At 41.0% G+C, this 21,239-nt stretch overlaps 1 protein-coding gene across 10 annotated transcripts in view; it reads right to left on the bottom strand.

Moving 5' to 3' along the window:
* The window catches only part of LOC146513484 (troponin I, fast skeletal muscle-like), a 23,631-nt gene extending 2,392 nt beyond the window's left edge, over positions 1 to 21,239 (bottom strand). For 2 of the 10 annotated variants that reach the window (XM_085168780.1, XM_085168784.1), the window contains exons 1-8: positions 21,135 to 21,239; positions 13,350 to 13,385; positions 11,375 to 11,411; positions 11,146 to 11,274; positions 10,925 to 11,014; positions 10,016 to 10,192; positions 187 to 9,517; positions 59 to 99 (exon numbers count right to left, since the gene is read on the bottom strand). In XM_085168780.1, coding sequence (XP_085024906.1) covers positions 9,437 to 9,517; positions 10,016 to 10,192; positions 10,925 to 11,014; positions 11,146 to 11,274; positions 11,375 to 11,411; positions 13,350 to 13,360 — 525 coding nt within the window. In that variant the 5' untranslated portion in view covers positions 13,361 to 13,385; positions 21,135 to 21,239 and the 3' untranslated portion in view covers positions 59 to 99; positions 187 to 9,436. Of the gene's footprint in view, positions 1 to 58; positions 9,518 to 10,015; positions 10,193 to 10,924; positions 11,015 to 11,145; positions 11,275 to 11,374; positions 11,412 to 13,349; positions 13,386 to 21,134 lie in introns of all 10 variants that reach the window. The other 8 variants (XM_085168782.1, XM_085168786.1, XM_085168785.1 and 5 more) reach the window with 5 other exon arrangements.

The following is a 21,239-nucleotide window of genomic DNA, read 5'->3' as shown; positions in this document are numbered from 1 at the left end:
ACCAAAATAAAGATGCAAACATTGCTAATGTGGGATGATATCTCTTGTTTGAGCTTACCTTCATGTAACTTCCGAAGATGGATCACATGAAACCAATTCCTAAAAGCCAGAAGGGATGTGATTTAGTCTAAAAACTAAGTTTCTAATGGATAATTTAACTTGAACACATCTGATCTGGGATTCTACCGGCGATCAATCTGAACGCTGCGATGAATGAAGAGCGCTGGACCGAGCGGAGTTCAGGAGGTGGCTTCAAATAATCAAACAAACTTTGATAGAACTTTTAAACATTGCTCCAAACAAAGTGCTTAACAAGCTCACATTTCTGCAGACTATAAATATCACATTAATGACTCGCTGGCCTGCTTACTGTTTCATATTGGACCTCTTGTCTGAGCTATGGAAAGGCTTCCGGATCTTTCTCTGGCTGCAGAAGGGCCGCGCGGATCAAGTTACGTGTCTTAGATCGAGATGGAGGTTGTTTTTTTTCTTGGATGACATAAAATCGCATCAAAGCATTTTAGCTTCGCTATTTTTGACCATTTACAAACGATGGACACAGCTGCCAGGAGGGGAAGCTTCAAGCTGAGCATTTTCACCATCACTGGAGACATTAGAAAAGATGCTGGTGGGACATAGCAAACAAATTTAGATCATTCTCCAGTCTCAGTGCTTTGGTGCATTCTTAGATGGCTCTCTTTTTTGACCTAGAAACTGATATGTTAGATAGTTTGTGCTCCCCCCCCTCTTATCTGAAGACCATAAAGTTGGTTGAATATAATTTATTCTGTTTATTTATTTATTTCAGCTTCTGTCATTTCTTTACGTTGTCTTCAGGAATATTCTCCAGACTTCTAGAAGGACATTCAAGGCTCTTCGTTGGATGTTTCTGCCTCCTGCTCTGTGCTGTCAGGATGCTCCTGCTGCTTTGATGAGCAGTTAAAAAACTAAAAGGCCAGATGACTTTCTCAGTTACTGTGTCAGGTCTTTGCCATGTATTTTTCCTGTTTCTTAAGGACATGATTTTCCAGTGCTGTCCATCGGCAGTAGATAGTTTTCTCGGTCTAACTTCTTCTGCACATGCTGAGATTTGCCCATTTTTACTTGCTTCCACAGCCAGCATGCACCTCTCTTGTTTAGCCTGGTTAAATCTCAGTACTTAATCACTACTTTGCTTTGGTTTAGGAGCAGTTGGAATCATGCAATGGTAAATGAAACGTGTACTTTACGTCACATGTACAGACATATATGTGGAAAAAAACAATACAGCATTCTCTGATTGTAGTTTTAGAGTTTTAATAAATATTGTAAATTAACAAAATAATTAGTAACTGAAGCTCTAAAATGTAGTGGAGCTGTGAGACTGATCAAATTCTACAAAGAGCCTTTTAGGAAATCAAATAAAAGCATAAAAAAACCTGAATTGCTTTGTTTGTTAAATTTTCACCTCAGGCCCACGAACGAATGTAAAGAGTCTTATAAGCTGGCGGCTGAGGAGGAAGGTGCTGACGGGTCTGAGTGACGCACAGATGATGAAGAGTCGTGCTGGGAATGCAGCATTAAGGGGCAACGTTTGGGGTCAGGTTTACGGTCCCGTCACAGAGTCCAGTAGGTGTTTTCTGTGAAAACGCACGACCTACAACTCGAGGAACGCTCCATAGCTCCAGTGCGACTTTAGAAACTCAAGTGAAGCGTGCTGCCTTTCCTCACTATGTGAAAGTATTAATAACTATATGTTTATGTTTACGCGCAGTTTGATACATGCTCCTGATGCTTGTAGTAGTTTGCTCAGAGTCATCCACCATCTGTGTTCATGTGGCCTCCTGCAGGGATGGTTTGCAGTTAGATTTACTGCCTGTCACTAAGGCGTCCCAGTGTTAAAATACCATGCATCTATCTAAAGGCAACTCGCAACCAGAGAAAACTGCTGACAGCGATAACATTTGGAAAGTGTGAATAGTTTATTATGCTTTGTTTGTTTCTACTTCAATCTTACAAGTTAGATTTACTAAATCACAGATTTAAATCTAGATCTAAATCACTGATTGGGCAAAACAGATGTAATAATTTTTCATGAGATATATACAAAAAATAGTTTTATTAATACACATAAGCCAAGCAGATGCCAGGTCATCCTCTTCAGCATATAACTGCAGTGTGTTAGCTGCACACTAAAAAGCCTTGTCCCAATGGGAAGAGAAACCAAACCAAAAAATAAAAAATAAATCACTACGTTGGTGCTAAAAATGCTTTTTTAAATCAGTTTCTTTCTTTAGAATAACTTTAGATGAACTGGAGCGATTATTGATGCCAGCATTCTGCTCACACCCCTATAAGGAGACAAGCCCAATGCTTAGGCTGGACCGGAAAACTCACTCAGCAGGTGTGTTTGGTCTGGTGTCATTTTCCTTCAACTCACTCACCTCCAGCCTGACCTCCTTTTAAACCGCCTTTCTGTCCCTTCAGATTGGACATGTCGGTCCGTGCCGACAGGATAAAGGACCGGACACAAAGTACAGAACAAATGCTGCCAAAAACTCGCCAACACTGGGAGGTAAAAAAAACTCCACCTCACTGATAAAACCACACAATCCTAAAGGTAAATGAGCTTTCTGGGTATACGGTCATGGGCATGTGGTCACCCAACAGTGTGCAAGATGCTCTGGTGACAACGCACCGAGGAGCATTTCTCACTTTTAACTGTAATTTAAAATTGCCACCTGATAAGTGCAAAGTAACACTTTAGCACCACGGCTTGTCACGGTAATTTTTGGAGGAGCTGAAGTATGTGACATTGAGAGCAGCTGATTTCACTAATTAACACGTTTGATTCAGAGAGGAAGAGGTAACCGGTACGATCGGCTGCTGCTGCGTTGGACTGGAACTCAAACCTGCATTACGCTCCACAGATACTGCGTTACTAAAACTGTGATTTTTTTTGGCGAGAACGTCTCATGACAGTGACGTAAGCGAGTGCGACGTTGGTGACAACAGCTGTGTGCAGATCAACAATGGATCATATATCGAGTGCAGAGAGAGTATGAGCGTGCAGCGTTTAAAGCGTGGAAGTACTGACCTTACTTTGAGTTTGATTCCATAAAAAGTGACAAAAACATTAGTGTCCGTTGTGCGTGGGAAGAAAACTTCTTTTTACAGCGAAAAAACCCTAAACCAGCTCCGAGTGCGCAATGACGTAATGGGAAACTCACAGAGAAACTCGCGGATTCTTCCACTGACCGCTGCACACCTGCACCAGGGTAAACCTCCGCCTACCCCACTCCTGCTTTACAGGTGAAAATAGAGCAACAGGACCGCTAGTCTTTGACTTTATTTATTTTCTGCTGTGTTTTACTTGCATCTATTTGAAAGACTGAGTGTAAACACAAAAAATATTTTATTTTATGTGCTGGAATGTGCAGAAAATAGGTTTAAATGTTAAACTAATTTCTTCCAGTCAGAGAATGGTGCAGATAATTAAATTTTTGCTTGATGCATAAAGTTAAAAGATTAAAACTAATAAAACAAGTTTTAAAAAGAGACTTTTCCATTTGATTACATTTTGTATGATGATTATGTAGAAAAAGTAGAATTGGGCTGAAAGATCTATCACTTTATCACCTATTCAGGTTGTAAATCGTGTTTTTAAAAAGTAACTAAGTAATTAATTGCTTTTGAAAATAAGTAATCAGTAAAGTAACGGGATTACTTTTTGGGGGACGTAATCAGTAATTAGTTACTGATTACTTTTTTCAAGTAACTTGACCAACACTGGTATTCATCGGCCATCTAGTGGACATAGTTTATAATCTTCCCAATGCACACAGAGTGGGCCAGTCCAAAAAAAGGACAACATATAGTATTTCACATTAATATCGAAGCTCATTCTAAACCTGTGGAGAAACTGGCACAGGTAAAAATAAAGGAGGCCTTTGTTTTTACTTGATTCTTATTCTCATACTTAAAAAGACACATGAAATGCCCATAAGTGCTTAAATTATATGGAAATTTGCAGAAACAGATGAATGTTGTCTTTTGCAACACTAGTGCCATTTTAAAGATGGACAAAAGTTACATTCCTGCGTTTTAATCATGGATCGAACCACGGCAGGTTCCAGTCATCTTTGGGGGAGAGTTGGACTTCATGTTGGCTACATCCATCTTTTACATACAGAGTGATCACAGACTGCAGCCTCCCATAAATTAGCATTGGACACTACTGAACCTTGGTTTTTAATGACACTACAATTAATAGCTGTTATTCCCCTCTTGTTACTATATATACATGCATACAATCCATATCATCTCCATTGGATTCTACCAACGCTGAACATGGATGACAATCTTTCATCAAGGCAGTGACTGTTATGTTAAAACAAGCCCTCAGATTCTCATCCATCTCTTACCTCTGAGTCCTGAAGACACTTATTCATGTTCAGGCCTCTGAGTATGACAGAGATTATGGTTCCCTTCCTGAAGGTGAGAAGAAGGATGTACTGTGAGCAGCACTTTTCTACGGGTTACTGCAGGTCAGCATGGAGGAGACTGTAAACGCTCCTCTCGTTGTCTGTTCTCTCATTTCTAATTCTGGCTGGTGTGAATCTAAGTGGAGAGGCAGCTGTTATCTGAGGATATGATGCAGCCGTCAGCAGAGGTCAAATATAACCTGCGGTAACACTGAGCAGTGTGATGCCAAATGCACAAGACATTGTCGACGCGTCAAGTGGAGGAGAAAAGTGGACTAATAAAATCCAATCTCCAAGTGTACCCGTGAAACAAAACGATTTTCTGACAGGAGAAACCTACACAGTGGTGTGAAAGAGAAATTTTCCACAGGATTCTTTTTAGTCCTGTGAAAAACTAAATCCACCCTTACTCCTTCATTAGGACATAAGAGAGTACTTATCAGCCAGGTGCTGTTAGTTAAATGCACTTGATTAACTGATCATCACCAACTATCTGCACCTCTGCAAAAGCAGAAGTTTGGCAGTTTGCAGGTGTGGAGCTTTCAGGTGTGTGTTAACACAGTAACACAATCATGTCAGGAGTGGACATGCCAGCAAATTCACCCCAAGGTCAGAAACTGTGAAACCAGCTCAGTCTCTGCAGGCCTCAGTTAACATGTTAAATGTCAAAGTTTATGCTTGTTTGGAAAAGTTGCTGGGAGGAAGCCTCTTCTCTCGAAAAAGACTCAAGACTTCTGGAGCAAAACAGGACCAAAGTGGAGATGCTTGGTCATAAAGCACAGCAGCACAAACACAGCATATCAACTATTCACACAGAGGGGGACAGTGTTGGGAAGGTTACTTTTAAAATGTATTCCATTACAGATTACAGATTACATGCCCCAAAATGTATTCTGTAACGTATTCCGTTACGTTACTCAATGAGAGTAACGTATTCTGAATACTTTGGATTACTTAATATGTTATCATGCTGTTTACAACTACATGAATGTACTATTGCTGTGATTTATTACTGTTACTGAAGGTCCGCGGCTCCGAACCGTAGTAAAGGGACCTCTGGCTAATACGGTGGGTTCTGTGTCAGCTCGTAGCTGAAAACTAGCTTTACTTTGTTGTCTGGGTCAACTTTGCTAGCAGAGACAGAGAGAGGCGTTGAAAGGCTGCTCCAACAGAACTTATTGTTTCAGAGGAAAACACGAACACGGTGTACAGTCGAGTCTTAATAGCTTACTTACAACTGGGCTCGTCAGGCTCTCTTCTTGGCTGCAGTGGTTATTATTATATTTACATGCTTCCAGCTCCCGTTTCTGCTCGATGACAGCTCATACTTTTCCTTTTTCTCCCTCCCTCGCTCACAGACACATAACGTGTACGGCAGTCCATTCTCCCTGCAGCACGGACTACACTGCCCATGATGCTACATTCTTTAGAGCTATACCTGTAGCATTCTGCCTATTAGCTTAGCACAACAACAACAGGCGCTCTCTCACCCAGGAAACACGCAGAGAGAGAGTGTCACCCTGTAACCATGGCAACCGTAACGCTGCTGCCTGGAACAACAGAACGTAGCTGTCAAACAAAACCCAAACAGGCCTGACCCGCCACAATATGAAACAGGGAAGTACCGCCGTGTAATCCATTTATTTCAACAAAGTAACTGTATTCTAAATACCACCTTTTTAAACGGTACCTGTAACGGAATACAGTTACTCATATTTTGTATTTTAAATACGTAACGGCGGTACATGTATTCCGTTACTCCCCAACACTGGAGGGGGATTTATGTTTGTCTACCTTTTTACACCGTAAAGACCAGTGGGCCAAACTTTCCCCACAATAATGTGAAAGACTGAGAATATGGCTAAAATAACAAGGAGTCCAATGCATTATTAGTTATGTCTAAATAAAAGCTTTCTGGAGGGAGTGAATCAAGCATTTTTCAATGAACTGGTGACTCTGAAGCTTTCTTTCTTTCTGTCTTTTTCCTAATTGCTCCATCGAAGGAGTAAAAGTATTGCCGTTTTCATACACGGGGGCTTCTGCTCTGTGCTCATACTGTAAGTATCACAGGGTTTTGAGTGACAGACATGAGAGGATGGATTTAAGGTGTGAAATCTGGTTACGATTTAACAAAATGCCACACGTGCACCTCCAGGTTTCAGCTGAAAGTTGAAACCAGTACTCCCAGTGGCATCTGCATGAATAACCTTTCATTTGTTTATTTTACTGCCATCAAACTACATGAAGACTTTTAAATTTATGGATATGTTTGACTTCAGCGTACCTTTGCGGAAAAGCATGCTGTGTCACATCTAAGTGATCGAATCTGCAAAGAAAGGAAAGAAAATCAAGTGATTTGGGGGGAAAAAAGCTTAAAATCTAAAAATAGTAAAATGTGATTTAAACGCTCACCTTTTCTGCTCTGTGGAAAATAAGCCAGACTTCTTCATTTATAACAAAAACATTTAGGATTCAGGTTTTGGAAGTCATCTAATTAAATATATTTCAGCCTTTTCCACAAACAAGCCAACGGCTTTAAGCATCATGTTGTTTCTTCCATAAATTCAAATTTTCAACTTTTTATAAAACATCACATTACTATAATTTTCAAAGTGTATAGGTAAAAAATAGCTCAGTTAGTATCTTAGTGCAATAAAATAGTTAAATAAAATTAACCTCCAGTGTTTTACAAACTCAGGAAAACTGGGAACAAGATGAAGCTTTTCTAGTTAATGTGACAGCAAAATGACGGTAAAAGTGCCTCACATTTTGTTTTAGAAACATGAAGTGATTTAGTCAAAGGAGCTTGCAAAGAAAAGCGTCTGGACTTCTTTAAGTTACTTGAAGACGTTTCACCTTCATCCGAGAAGCTTCTTCAGTTCTAAGGTCAAATGGTGGAGAGTCCCAGATTTAAACCTAGTGGGAGTTTCCCCCCACAGAGGGACAAAAGGAAACAGCACAGAAGAGCCACCTCCACAGGACAAGACTCAGCCGTCCATCTGCATCTTAAGGATAAAGGTCACTCTTTTGAGGATGCCATTGTTCACATTTTGGACAGATGGTTTCAAAGAGGAGTGAAAGAAGCATCTATGTCCACTGTGAGCGACCATCTTTGAACAGAGGCGGTGGTTTACGACACCAACTCTCTGCCATCTATAATCCAGTTTTGAGTTCCCTCCCCAGACGCCTTAACGCCCACTCACATCCTGGGCCATCTGACCTCAGGAATTCACATGATAAGGTGGGGCCAGGTTTCACAATGAGCTCACCGAAACTCTGGCTGATTGGGACCCACACCCAGTTTCACACCTTGGCTCAGGCGATTAGAGGATCATCAGGGGGTCCTTTTGTCCCTCTGTGGGGGGAAACTCCCACTAGGTTTAAATCTGAGACTCTCCACCATTTGACCTTAGAACTGAAGAAGCTTCTCGGATGAAGGTGAAACGTCTTCAACTTAAAGAAGTCCAGACGCTTTTCTTTGCAAGCTCCTTTGACTACGATGACCTGGATGACTGAGAACCTTCACAGACATGAAGTGATTTAGTACTGTTACAGTTCTCCAACGTAGGAAGCACAATTATTCTTCTACACTGGCCTTATGCCTTATTTGATCCATTATAGGCTGTCAGGCAAATGCAAGCCTTCTCAAATTAGTTATTTCCCACAGGCTCTATGAGAACTATGGATAAAGACATCGTAATGTTACAAACCGGCTCCCAAAGTCCAGTTTTTGATGGCTCGCCCTCCTATCTTTTTAAAACCAGACGTCACAACTGAGGGATGCGATTAAGAAACCATAACAATTTTTATACTGCTGTCCACTGGCGGGGTCCATAACTTTCATAAAGAGCATAATGTTACTTTAAACATGAGCAACTGAGCCCACAGTCTCATTAGCAAAGGTCTGGAGGGGGTTCGTAACCTGTTTAAGGCGCTTCACATGGATTGTAATGGATTGTTACACTTGCAGAAAACAATCAACTGTTACATTCACAAAGCAACTAGGCAAAATAATAAATGGATGGCAGACAGAGTAAGAGATGTAACTTTGTAACTTGTTTGGTCTGACAAGTTTCCAGACTAGTTTTAGGTTCTAATGAATGAAACTTTAGGTCTATTTTATAAATTATCTCATTATAAGAGACAGAAAAGATAATTGTCCAGAATATGCTCATTGGCCACGTCAGTGTCAGTTATCAGACCGACAACCAGCTTCCCAACAAGACTTTACAAACCACTAAGTGATGTTTTGATATTTACAGTTTATGGTAACAGGTCATGTCAGAGATCTAATGGTTCTTGGACAGCTAAGTGGCACGAAACACTTGACTAGACGTTCTACAATCCACATCAAACAAGGGAGAAGTGAAGGATTGACCAAACGAATGTGTGTAAAGAGCATGTTGTAGTGTTTCATTTATTCATGCTGGGCCAGTTAGAATATGGGTCATGATTTATTTGCAAAATATGCGTCCATTGCATTTGGATTTTAACCTCAGACACTAAACTGGAGTTTCAGGAAACGTACATCGTAGGCACATTAGTAAAAGCAAAAGGAGAAAAAGGAGAATTGATTTATCTGACACATACTAACTGTAACACAGTACAAATATATCACAGTACAGTTTCAATACAGGCTAAAGCATGAAGGAAGCTTAGTGACGGGTATAAATCAAAGTGAGATATCCAAAAACTACAACCATGCTTCACTGGCATCAGCGCATATCACAGATTCCCTACATTTCACTGCACCTTAACACAAGCTTTGAATTAAAGTAAAGGCCGTTTATCACATACTGTACCAAAGCAGAAGCTTAGTAAGCACCATAACCTTCCACCAAACATATGCCTTTAGATGATGTTTACTAAGATCAGGATCTACAGATCAAGTAAAAATTAAAGGGGAAATGCATCACTTTGGATTAAAACCCTTCGGTTAACAAAGACAGTAAATCTGATTTCTGTCCTCGCATTTAGCTATCAAACATCTTCTTCCTATCAGACTTGTCTTCAATGTTCTTACGCCAGTCTCCCACATCACGCAGCTGCTTGTCCTGCAAACACAGACGATGCTCTGTTAGTCCAGACTGAAATCAGATGCAAAAAGGCTGCTAATCAAGAAAACAACTATTTGTTTTGATGGTTTTTCTGCCCCCTAGTGGCCAGAAAATGGATTGTTACAGTTTCTGAGGATGAAGTCCTCCTCGATGTTGAGAAGAAACTCTACCTCCTAAACCAGGGGTCTCAAATCTGCAGCTCCAGAGCGACATGTGGAGCTACTGTAGATGGACACCTTAGTATTGTAGGTCTTAGTATTGTTGATTAAGACCTGCTGTGCTGTAGAGCCCAGTGAGGCCCAGTGTGCTGGCACTCAATCCTTTAGCCTAAATATGGGCTAATAGTAACAACAGCACGAAGATAGCAAAAATACTAATGCTCTAGCTTCAACCAGTGGGTAAAGTAGTTACTTCTCATCGCTGATAAGGACTTAAACCTCACAGGTATCTGTGATTTTATTGCGTGAGGACCAAATGAACCAGGTAGCTGCTCACCTCCTCTTTCACCTCCTTCTTGACCTGCTTCAGATTGGCCCTCAGGTCCATGTTGACAGTGTGTTTGGAGCCCAGCAGAGCTTTGAGCATGGCGTCAGCAGACATGCGCACTTTCTTCAGCCGGGGTCTCTTGAACTTTCCTCTCAAATCCACAATCTTGATATTGAGGTCCCTGACCTGAAGGAGGATTCTGAGGATTACTGAGCTGACAGATTAAATAATCAATCATGAAGCAAACAGCAGTGACATGCAGGGTGTTTGGTGCTGAATTCATCACCAAGTACCGCTAGCTTTAAAACAGTGTTGTTGGGTAATTAAAATGCTGAGAGAAAAGCTACAGGAAGGAATAAGGATGTGAAATATTTCTAGTTAATGTTGCTATACGATTCACGGCAACTGCAGACCATCAAAGTCTCAAGAGTGTGGAGGAGAAGTCAGAAAATGGTCAGTTACTCAATGAAAGCCTGACAAGCATCAGCCTAGCAGCAAGATCGGTATCTGCTCCTTTGAGGAGTAACGGGCAGAGGACACAGGGAGGAGCCCTAAAAGGTGACGACTACATGTGCATCTGGCCTGTGTACACAGTGCAGTGCCACCCAGATGGACTGCAGAGCCAGCGTGATATTATATTTGAAGTAAGCAGTTTTTTAATGTACTTTTTCCTTAGTGTCAGACCAAAATCCAAAAGATGGGGAAGCTTCTAACATGAAAATAACCGAACAGCAACTGAAAATGACTGAAATGGTTAAAAAAACTTGAAGTCAGGTATGTGATACTTTTTTGGTCTTTTTTTGTTTTAAGGTGCTCAGGTGATTGATATTAAAATATAGCTTCCTATGTTTGTTGCAGTTTGGTTAAAGACATATACAGATACAGTATCTCTACTCGGTGCAATGAAAAGTGTCTCACCTCATTCAGCACCATGTTCAGTTTGAACTCTATGCCGTATCTCTCATCTTCACTGATGATTATCTGCTCATGAAGCTTCTGGCACAGTTCCTAAAGTCGACATAGTGATAAAAGTTTTCTTTTTTAGATGCTTCCAATTTCAAAAACCCACAAAAGAAATAAAATGCAATATGAAACGTGTCAAAAGCATAATTGTTTGAAACGGCGCAGTTTCTTCTCACCAGCAGCTCGTCCCTGGAGTACGGCAGCTCAACAGGAGGACATTTATCTGCCAAAAACGTCTCTCTCTCTTTGGCCTTCACAGTCGCTTCAGCGTCCAACAAATTACCTGCCACCACGAGCATGCAACCCTGAGGAGATTACATCATCGCCCCATGTCAGGTAAGAGGAAGCACAGGCATGTGTGAGGTGTTTTGCTCTGTTATGCTTATCGGTTAAAGTTAATCTTACCTTCAGGGTGTGCTTACGCCTCGCAGACAGCCTTTTCCTGCAGACAGAAACACAAATTATAATTGATGGAAGTATATTTGTGATGATCAATTTTATTGCAACCATAAAGATCGGTTTAATCCATTCCCAAAGGAAATAGTAATATATGTGGGTCACTGATGCGACATCAATATTTCATTGTCAAAGCAAAATGTCTGTTAAAATTAATTTCCTAAACGACATGTAGGTATTTTGATTTCCTTTAAAAAATCTTTAAAGTTTTATACATTTTCAGTGCATTGAAATAAGTGAGCGGCTTTATTGTGACTGTTGCTAGGTTACAAAATGCAAAGCAACAAAGTCAGTAAACAAAGTCCAAAAGAGCCGGACAATCACGAGGGAGAAGACACACGGGACTGACAGGAAACAGCACTATTTACAGTGTTGTGGAGTAACGGAATACATGTACCGCCGTTACGTATTTAAAATACAAAATATGAGTAACTGTATTCCGTTACAGTTACCGTTTAAAAAGGTGGTATTTAGAATACAGTTACTTTGTTGAAATAAATGGATTACACGGCGGTACTTCCCTGTTTCATATTGTGGCGGGTCAGGACTGTTTGGGTTTTGTTTGACAGCTACGTTCTGTTGTTCCCAGTGTTGCCAACTCCTCAATAAGGAAAATCGCTATTGGTTGTCCTAAAAGTCATCAAAATGACATCATCACCTAATTTGCATAATTGGTCATGCTAATATAATTGTAACCTACGCTGCTGGAGAGAGAAATAACATCGTGGACGAGACATAAAGTGAGCAAAAAACGTCCTAAATGCATTTAGAATTTATTTAGAACTACAAATTAAATTTCTTTTAGCAATTATTGTTTTTTGTAATGTCTTTCAAGTCTTTTTTTAGCGACTTTTTTTAGAAAAAAAGTCGCTAGGGGGTCTGAAAACTCGCTAAATATAGCGACAAAGTCGCTAAGTTGGCAACACTGGTTGTTCCAGGCGGCAGCGTTACGGTTGCCATGGTTACAGGGTGCCGCTCTCTCTCTGCGTGTTTCCTGGGTGAGAGAGCGCCTGTTGTTGTTGTTGTGCTAAGCTAATAGGCAGAATGCTACAGGTATAGCTCTAAAGAATGTAGCATCATGGGCAGTGTAGTCCGTGCTGCAGGGAGAATGGACTGCCATACACGTTATGTGTCTGTGAGCGAGGGAGGGAGAAAAAGGAAAAGTACGAGCTGTCATCGAGCAAAAACGGGAGCTGGAAGCATGTAAATATAATAATAACCACTGCAGCCAAGAAGAGAGCCTGACGAGCCCAGTTGTAAGTAAGCTATTAAGACTTGACTGTACACCGTGTTCGTGTTTTCCTCCAAAAACAATAAGTTCTGTTGGAGCAGCCTTTCAACACCTCTCTCTGTCTCTCGCTAGCAAAGTTGAAGCTAGTTTTCAGCTACGAGCCCAACACGGACCCCGCCGTATTAGCCAGAGGTCCCTTTACTACGGTTCGGAGCCGCGGACCTTCAGTAAAACTGAATACAAAACACAGAAGATTAAGGTATTAAAATACTAAATCGGACAATCAGGAAATGAAAAACAATTATAATGAAAGGAAAGGACAGACAGAGGATGTCAAGTCAGAGGGAAATAAAGCAGGGATTAATTAAAGTCTAGAAATACACAGTAACTAGAACTACACAGAGTACCAAAGAATAAATGAAAATCAAAGATGAAATAAACAAAACTAAGAGCTTTTAATATTCAACAAGAATTAAAAACTTTGGAACCATCCAGGGATCGTGGAAAACATTTGCATGTCTCATTAGCGACCCATAAATAATTTAATAATAAAGTAATCAGTGCAGTTATGATGAATGCAAGCTAAATGTCACACACTGAATAAACCGCTTGTTCCTTTGCACACTGGCTGGTTACACAAACAGGGAAAATAAACTTACACGATTTACAGAAAATAGTAACATTTTTACTCACTCAGAGGCCATGTTTGGTGGACGATCCCGAGGTTACCTGACAAACACAAAACAAGACTTAATGCTTTTTATTGGAATCAATTTAGATACAAATATACAAATATATACATTTTAATGTCCTTGCCAGCAAAATGGTGACAGGGACACAATAAAAAGCAAAACTAGAGAAAAACATAAGTCACAAAGGATAAGGAGAGAGCAGTGATCTGGAGCCACCACCTGTTAAACCATCACCTGTCTGGGTGTTATCTTTCATATTCATACCACAAGGTTTAGGATTGTGTTCATGGGAATTTTTGGCCATTTTCCCGAAGTACATTTCTGAGGTCAGACACTGACGCTGGCTCACACTCTGCTCTAATTCATCCCAAAGGGCTTCTGTCGGGTTGAGGTCAGGACTCTGTGCAGGCCAGTCAAGGTCTTCCACACCAACCTCTCTCATCCAACTCTTTATGGACCTTGCTTTGTGCACTGGTGAGCAGTCATGTTGAAACAAAAGCTGTTCCCACAAAGCTGGTAGCATAAAATTGTCCAAAATGTCTAAGGGATTGACCCAAACGCCTGAAAAACACTCCCACACCCTAATCCCTCCTGTACCGAACTTTACACTTGCCACAATGCAGTCAGACAAGTACTGTTGTCCTGGCAACTGCCAAATCCAGACCAGTCCATCAGATTGCCAGACAGAGAAGCATGGCTTATGGAGATCACATCTCTACTGCTCTAAAGTCCAGTGGTAGCGCACTATACACCACTGCTTTCAGCACTTTGCATTAACCTTCGTCATGTAAGGCTTGGATGCAGCTGCTCGGTCATAGAAACCCATCCCATGAATCTCTCTACACACTTCTTGAGCTAATCTGAAGACCACATAAACTCTGCAGAAAGTTGGGTAGATGAGTAGAAGCACCTATGGTAGAGGTTGGCAACTTGTGGCTCCCTCACGAGCCACAGGTTACTATGGAGCCTCGCAGGGGACATGGGAGAAAAAAAAAATTAAGACGGACTTTTGCGAGAACAAACTCGGGATCTCGCAAAACTTTTGCGAGATCTCGCAAAACAAACTCGGGATCTCGCAAAACTTTTGCGAGATCTCGCAAAACAAACTCGGGATATCGCAAAAGTTTTAGCCGCATTCTTCCCGTTAGCTCGAAGCTAACGGGAGGTCGAGACCTACTACAGCCGGGAGGAATACCGCTTTCCCGGCACATCGTGCCTCGACCTCCCGGTCGGCTTCGAGCCAGCGTCCGAAGAATGCGGCTAAAACGTTTGCGAGATCTCGCAAAAGTTTTGCGAGATCCCGAGTTTGTTTTGCGAGATCCCGAGTTAGTTTTGCGAGATCTCGCAAAAGTCCGTCTTAATTTTTTTTTCTCCCATGTCCCCTGCGGGGCTCCGTAGGTTACAATTAGGGTGAACGGTAATCCTGTTACTATTCATACTGTATGTTGTAATACTTAATGTATCTTCTCCCAGTTACATCTGCAAATCTGTCCCCTGCGTGTGCTGCTCTTTTTCTCACGTTCTTTGGTAGGAGGAGCTAAAATGGCTCTTTTGATGTTGGCGGTTATGGACACCTGACCTAAAGTATTAATTCTCACCAGGGTCTCGAGTTATCGTGATCACCAATCTGAATGTCCACGGGATAACAACTATACTCCCAGCCTTTTAGACTGAGGCATAACTGGCCAAAGATAACCCGAGCAAATACAACATGTAGTTTTTAAATGATGATTTCTTTTATTAAAGGGAAAGAAAGCTATCCAAACCGCTTTTATGACATTAACATCTTCCCATTCAAGTATTATACACAAACACTGTGTATCAGCATAAACACTTCATACCAACTTTCAGTTTTCAGGGGCTGATTATTTAGAGACCTTTTAGTCGCCGAGTGCACCACAAACTCCTCTTTATACTAAAGTATTCATAAGTCAATTTAAATTGTGCGCTGTCTATCTTGCGTGCTGCACAATATCGTTTAATATTTGGTATCTACTGTTATCTACTGCTAGCTAGTTTATTGTGATGGTGCTGTTTTTATTATGTTGCTCTTTTTTGTTTGCTTTCTCTTCTGTTTTTTTTTCTCCATACAGGTGATCCAGATGTTTTGTTTGTTTTTCTTTCTTTCTTCCCCCTTTCTCACCGTCTCTTCTCCCCTCTGGTTTTCTTTCTTTCTTTCATTCTTCCTCCCTGTCCTATTCCCCAGTCATGTCTGTCCCGTTTGTAGCAACCGAAAATAAAATAAATACATAATTATAATAAAGGTCAATCAAATGGACCAATATGGCCATGATGATCCACTTGGTAAAATAAATCCGCTTGGCATCTTTCTTGACCTTAAGACAACAATTCTGATGGCTAAAGATCCAAACAGGACAATAATAATAATAATAATAATAAAATAAAGTCAATTTAAATAAATGTGAGGTAATCTGTCCAGCAGCTGAAACCTGGTCTACACTGCATCATGCAACAGGATAATAATCAAAGATAATGAGGAAATAATCAAGGTGCTGCAAATTTGCAGCCAATTTTCAGATGTCAGTCTGATTGACAGGACATTCAGAGAGCTGTGCATGTAATGAACTGAACCAAAGCTATAAAGAGTGGGCCAGAATTCCTCCACAACAATGTAAGCAACTGATAAACTCATACAGAAATCTATTATTTCCAATTATTTTTTGCTAAAAATTTACTTTTTTCACAGGACTGCAGAGAATCCTGTGAAAACATTTTCCCTTGGGAGTAAATAAAGAAATGAACGCCCATTTTCTTTGGTATATTAACAGCATTGGCAACAGTGGCAAAGATCTAAGAATAGCACGGTTGTGTTATCTTTCCATGGAGCACTAACAAGGCAGTTTCAGCGTACTCGTTTTATCAAACGGACAAAGAATGAATCTTTGGAGCACTTTCAAATGTGGCCTCGGAAAAATTCATGCAGCTTTTCTGCTGACGGGTGGAGGAACGCTTCCTTTAGTCAGGCTGCCCGCAGCTGTCCACTGTTTGCTTTATAAAGAACTGAGGGTGAACAAGGAAAAGCAATAACCCACATTTTTATTTCAGTATTAAACCACATATCTCCGTTCTCTGACGCTGTCCTCCACCCACATTCACCTATCTCATATTTCATGTTTGGACCGTGTGAATTCTATCTTAAGACATCATGTTAATTCCAGGAAATTTCATGGAACGGCACTTTGTAACCCAGGACGTGTTAATGCCTTAAAGGAACCATGCCGCTATTTCTAGCAGCACAGCTCAAGGGATACAGGTCCAGCACTGCGAAGGGAAACATTTCAACAACTGTGGATTGCCATGACATTTGTTGTCTTGTGCCTGTGCTTTCAGCGCCACGCGCAGGTCAGATTTTTACTTCACTGCAGCATGCAATAAAAAATGAATTTGCATAGATTTTGGAACAGATTACTACAATGCTAAATCAATGTTATGTTAACTAACTAAAAGTCAGTGTTATAACGTTGTTATAAGGGTCACAGTGTTATAACAAGCATATAATACCAGCGCCTCTAAAATAACCTGAACAGACGTGTACTTTTGGTGTGATGTTAACAGGACATGCTAATATTAGCATGATAATAAGATAATGACCTTTACAACGTCCAGCATATGCTATAAAGAACATTGAGGAGTTCATGACTATCCTTCCACTTCAGCAACCTCTCTATAAAAAGACAACTACTTTCTCCTTTGCTTCTAAAAGATTATCCCTACCAGAAGTGTATCATGTAGCATGCTTTATAACATCCACCCACGTCTTCTTCTGTTTGTCCAAAGTTGGATATCACATCTTAAGCAAGGGTATCCTAGACATCCCTCTCCCCTGGAACATTTTTGGTCCCTCCTGGGCAACCTTGAGCCATTCCCAGGATAGATGAGACATGTGATACCCCCAGCTCAGGGTCTACCCCGGGGTCTCCTCCCAGCCGGACATGTCTGTAAAACCTCCAAAGGAAGGCACCAAACCACCACATCTGCCGTCATTTGGATGTCCTTTTGACACAAAGGAGCAGATGTCAAAGCAAGCCAAGTTCCAGGGCTGAGCTCTTGTAGCTGTCTCGTTCTTTTTCATTTGTCACTAACTAGAGCTTATAAACATGGGTGAGAGTTGGAGCACAGATCTGCCTTTAAAGCAAACGTTAATTGCTTTACAGGTCAAGCTTTTCACCATAATAAGCCTGTCAAACTCCTGCATTTCATCTAACTCCAAATGAGTCAGCCTTCCCATCAGACACTCTACATTGCCATCGCTTACAAGCAAGACCTCAAGATATTAAAACACCTTAACAGCAACCCAGCCCCAGAGGGAGCAATCTGCAATTTCAGGAGAGAACCAAGGTTTCAGACTTGGAGATGCTGACTTTAACACTTGGCTGCAAGATGTCGCAGTGGGTGCTAAAGGTCGGGGCCTGATAAAGCCAACCGAACACGTCAAGTGGAAAAAGCAGAGCACGATGCCATGTCTCCATACTTGACAAGGCCCAGACCTTTAAGCCTTTACTGTCTGAGAATACAGATAGTTGTCTGAACTGTAAACAACCCCAAATTTTAGGGTTATTTTGCCCATTTACAAGCCATACCTAAGACACAACCACAATTAAGATGCTGCATAAGCTTCACTTCTGTAAATGTACCTTCTCCCTTTATTATCATCACAGATAATGGTACATAGCTAGAAAACAGTTGCTTCGGCGCGTCTGTGGATAGCACTATCAGTCTGTCATATATTCAGTTATTCTGGCTTTTCTTCCAATGTGACATCCCTGCTTACTAATCACTCATCTTATCAACAACTTCAATAACTTTGTTGAGCCTTTGAATTTTCATCTGCCCAACCATTAGGTACTTGGAAGTTCATGACATGTAAAACTACTGACATTTCCATAGTATCAGTTGTTGTTTAGTTTGCAAATAGATCCAAACTCCAGGCAAACAAAATGCAAACTATCTGCAGGTTTAGATGTCAGTGGACGGGTAAACCAACCCTTCAAGCACCAGCCACACGACACTTGTAGACATCCTCAGAAGTTAGACGGTCACTGCCTGAGCTGCTTGTAATGTTTAGGAGATGTGATGGAGGAGAGGATTAAGACTATTTCTGGAGCCACAGCTGTTCTTGACGTCTTCATTGTACAGGGGGAAAAAAGAAGGACAGCAGGCTCGCCTTAAAAGAAAAGACGAGTGACAACCACTGCAGGCATCCTAACGCACATAACTGACCAGGAACACATGGTCGTCATCTGTAAGCCAATAAGAAGCCGGTGAGGGGGGTATCGCCGGGTATTTTAAGACACTCAAAACTCTGAGGGCACAACAGCATGTTGCTCTGGAGATAAAATCATATTTGTAGGGGCCTTGATTTTTAAGTGTGTGTGCGTGTGTGAGTATCATGAGCAGGATTGTCTCTGAAGGAGCAGGAGGATTCACAGTAACCCAATACTGCAGAACATCCCTCAGACAGCCAAGACACTAGAGCATATCACAAAAATAGCGTGCCGCTGTCCTCAGACACACACTGCTTCACTCTTACGAAAATACAAACAAGAAGATACAGGATACATTTCCATCCAATGCTGTAACAGCATGTGTGTTAGAGAAAAGACTCAAAAGTGTTCAAAAAGCCTAAATGAAGCTACAAACACTTGTTGAAGATCATCAATAGACGAATGATGACTTCAACAGCGGCTAAAAAAGAAAAAAGTTGGAAAGTATTTTTAAAAACGAGCCAAAACACAAACGAAATGTGGAATAAAATATTTTTCTAGCTTTGTGGTCGGGCTTATTCTGCACATAGTTTCATGTCTCATGCATGCATTTCCATTTGAGTGTCCCAAACAGCTGAAAACTCCAGATAAAGACATAGATGTGAAGCTAGCTTTGAAATGAAGTTGATAAAATGAAGTTTTGTTGTTTCTTAAAACATTTGAAGATTATATTTTCCTCAAAAAATAATATTTCTACAAAATACTACGGAGCCCCGCAGGGGACATGGGAGAAAAAAAAATTAAGACGGACTTTTGCGAGATCTCGCAAAACCTTTGCGAGATCCCGAGTTTGTTTTGCGAGATCTTGCAAAACTTTTGCGAAACTTTTGCGAGATCCCGAGTTTGTTTTGCGAGATCTCGCAAAACTTTTGTGAGATCCCGAGTTTGTTTTGCAAGATCCCGAGTTAGTTTTGCGAGATCTCGCAAAACTTTTGCGAGATCCCGAGTTTGTTTTGTGAGATCTCGCAAAACCTTTGAGAGATCCCGAGTTTGTTTTGCGAGATCTCGCAAAACTTTTGCGAGATCCCGAGTTTGTTTTGCGAGATCTCGCAAAACTTTTGCGAGATCCCGAGTTTGTTTTGCAAGATCCCGAGTTAGTTTTGCGAGATCTCGCAAAACTTTTGCGAGATCCTGAGTTTGTTTTGTGAGATCTCGTAAAACCTTTGAGAGATCCCGAGTTTGTTTTGCGAGATCTCGCAAAACTTTTGCGAGATCCCGAGTTAGTTTTGCGAGATCTCGCAAAAGTCCGTCTTAATTTAGCATCAGTTTATGGACAAGGGTTCTGTGTATAAGGATTTTTATCAAGACTTTTATCAAAACGCAAAACTTTTGCGAGATCCCGAGTTTGTTTTGCGAGATCTCGCAAAACTTTTGCGAGATCCCGAGTTTGTTTTGCAAGATCCCGAGTTAGTTTTGCGAGATCTCGCAAAACTTTTGCGAGATCCCGAGTTTGTTTTGCGAGATCTCGCAAAACTTTTGCGAGATCCCGAGTTTGTTTTGCGAGATCTCGCAAAACTTTTGCGAGATCCCGACTTTGTTTTGCGAGATCTCGCAAAAGTCCGTCTTAATTTAGCATCAGTTTATGGACAAGGGTTCTGTGTATAAGGATTTTTATCAAGACTTTTATCAAAACGCAAAACTTTTGCAAGATCCCGAGTTAGTTTTGCGAGATCTCGCAAAAGTCAGTCTTAATTTTTTTTTCTCCCGTGTCCCCTGCGGGGCTCCGCAAAATACAGACATGGGTACAACAAAAACAATATGACTTAAAGTTATATTTAAAATACACAATCTGTTGTTCAGAGAAGTCCAGAAAAAGAACCAAAAACCAAGCCATATTGGGCTTTAATGCTTTAACGCGTGTGGAAAAAAAACAGGCTGAATTTGATAAGCAGGGATTAAACTGAAGTGTAAAATGTGAAGTCAGGTCCCTGAAGATTAGACCCAGTTTTCTTCCGCTGTCCCCCCGCTTCCCTCAGTGCTGACAGGAGGATAAACACTAACAGATCGACTTTCAGGTTAATGCCTTGTAGTGGTGTCATCTTTCAGCATGCCACATCACCACGCCATACATCACCGTACGCCAAACATCAGAGCGAGCACACGTCAAGACGGAAAACAACTCTTTCAAACGTTGAAATCCTAAAAATATGTCAAGTAATTACATGTAACTCTGCATAAACATTAACTACAGAGTGAGGAAATCGCTCAAATTCTCCACTGTCAACATTCGATATAATGGTGACTCCCAAAAGACGTAAAACCTCCAAGAACCTTTTATGGTCACTGCAAACTTATCAAACTGACACCATCTTTAAATAGTTGGCCAGGCGCCAACAACATCCTCCCGTCAATGACAGCAAATAGTAAATATCTCCTCTGAGATCAAAGCTTCAACCTTCCACAGAGACGTCTGCGCTCCCGAGACGAAACAAATCATCTACAGCTGCAACCAACCAAAATGTGATCAACTAAAATCAAAGAGGAAAAGAGAGAAATCTTACTTTAACCAGGCCGAGCTGTTAGAGTCACGGAGACAGACGCAGTTGCAGGCAGACCAAGTGTTAAGAAGGTATATATTGCAAACTCCATGGCCTTCTAAATCCTGC

The sequence above is a fragment of the Neolamprologus multifasciatus genome, chromosome 7 (assembly GCF_963576455.1).
Source record: "Neolamprologus multifasciatus chromosome 7, fNeoMul1.2, whole genome shotgun sequence".
Taxonomy (NCBI): domain Eukaryota; kingdom Metazoa; phylum Chordata; class Actinopteri; order Cichliformes; family Cichlidae; genus Neolamprologus; species Neolamprologus multifasciatus.
Note: the sequence above shows the minus strand (reverse complement) of the source record. Positions and strands in the feature narration are given on the sequence as shown.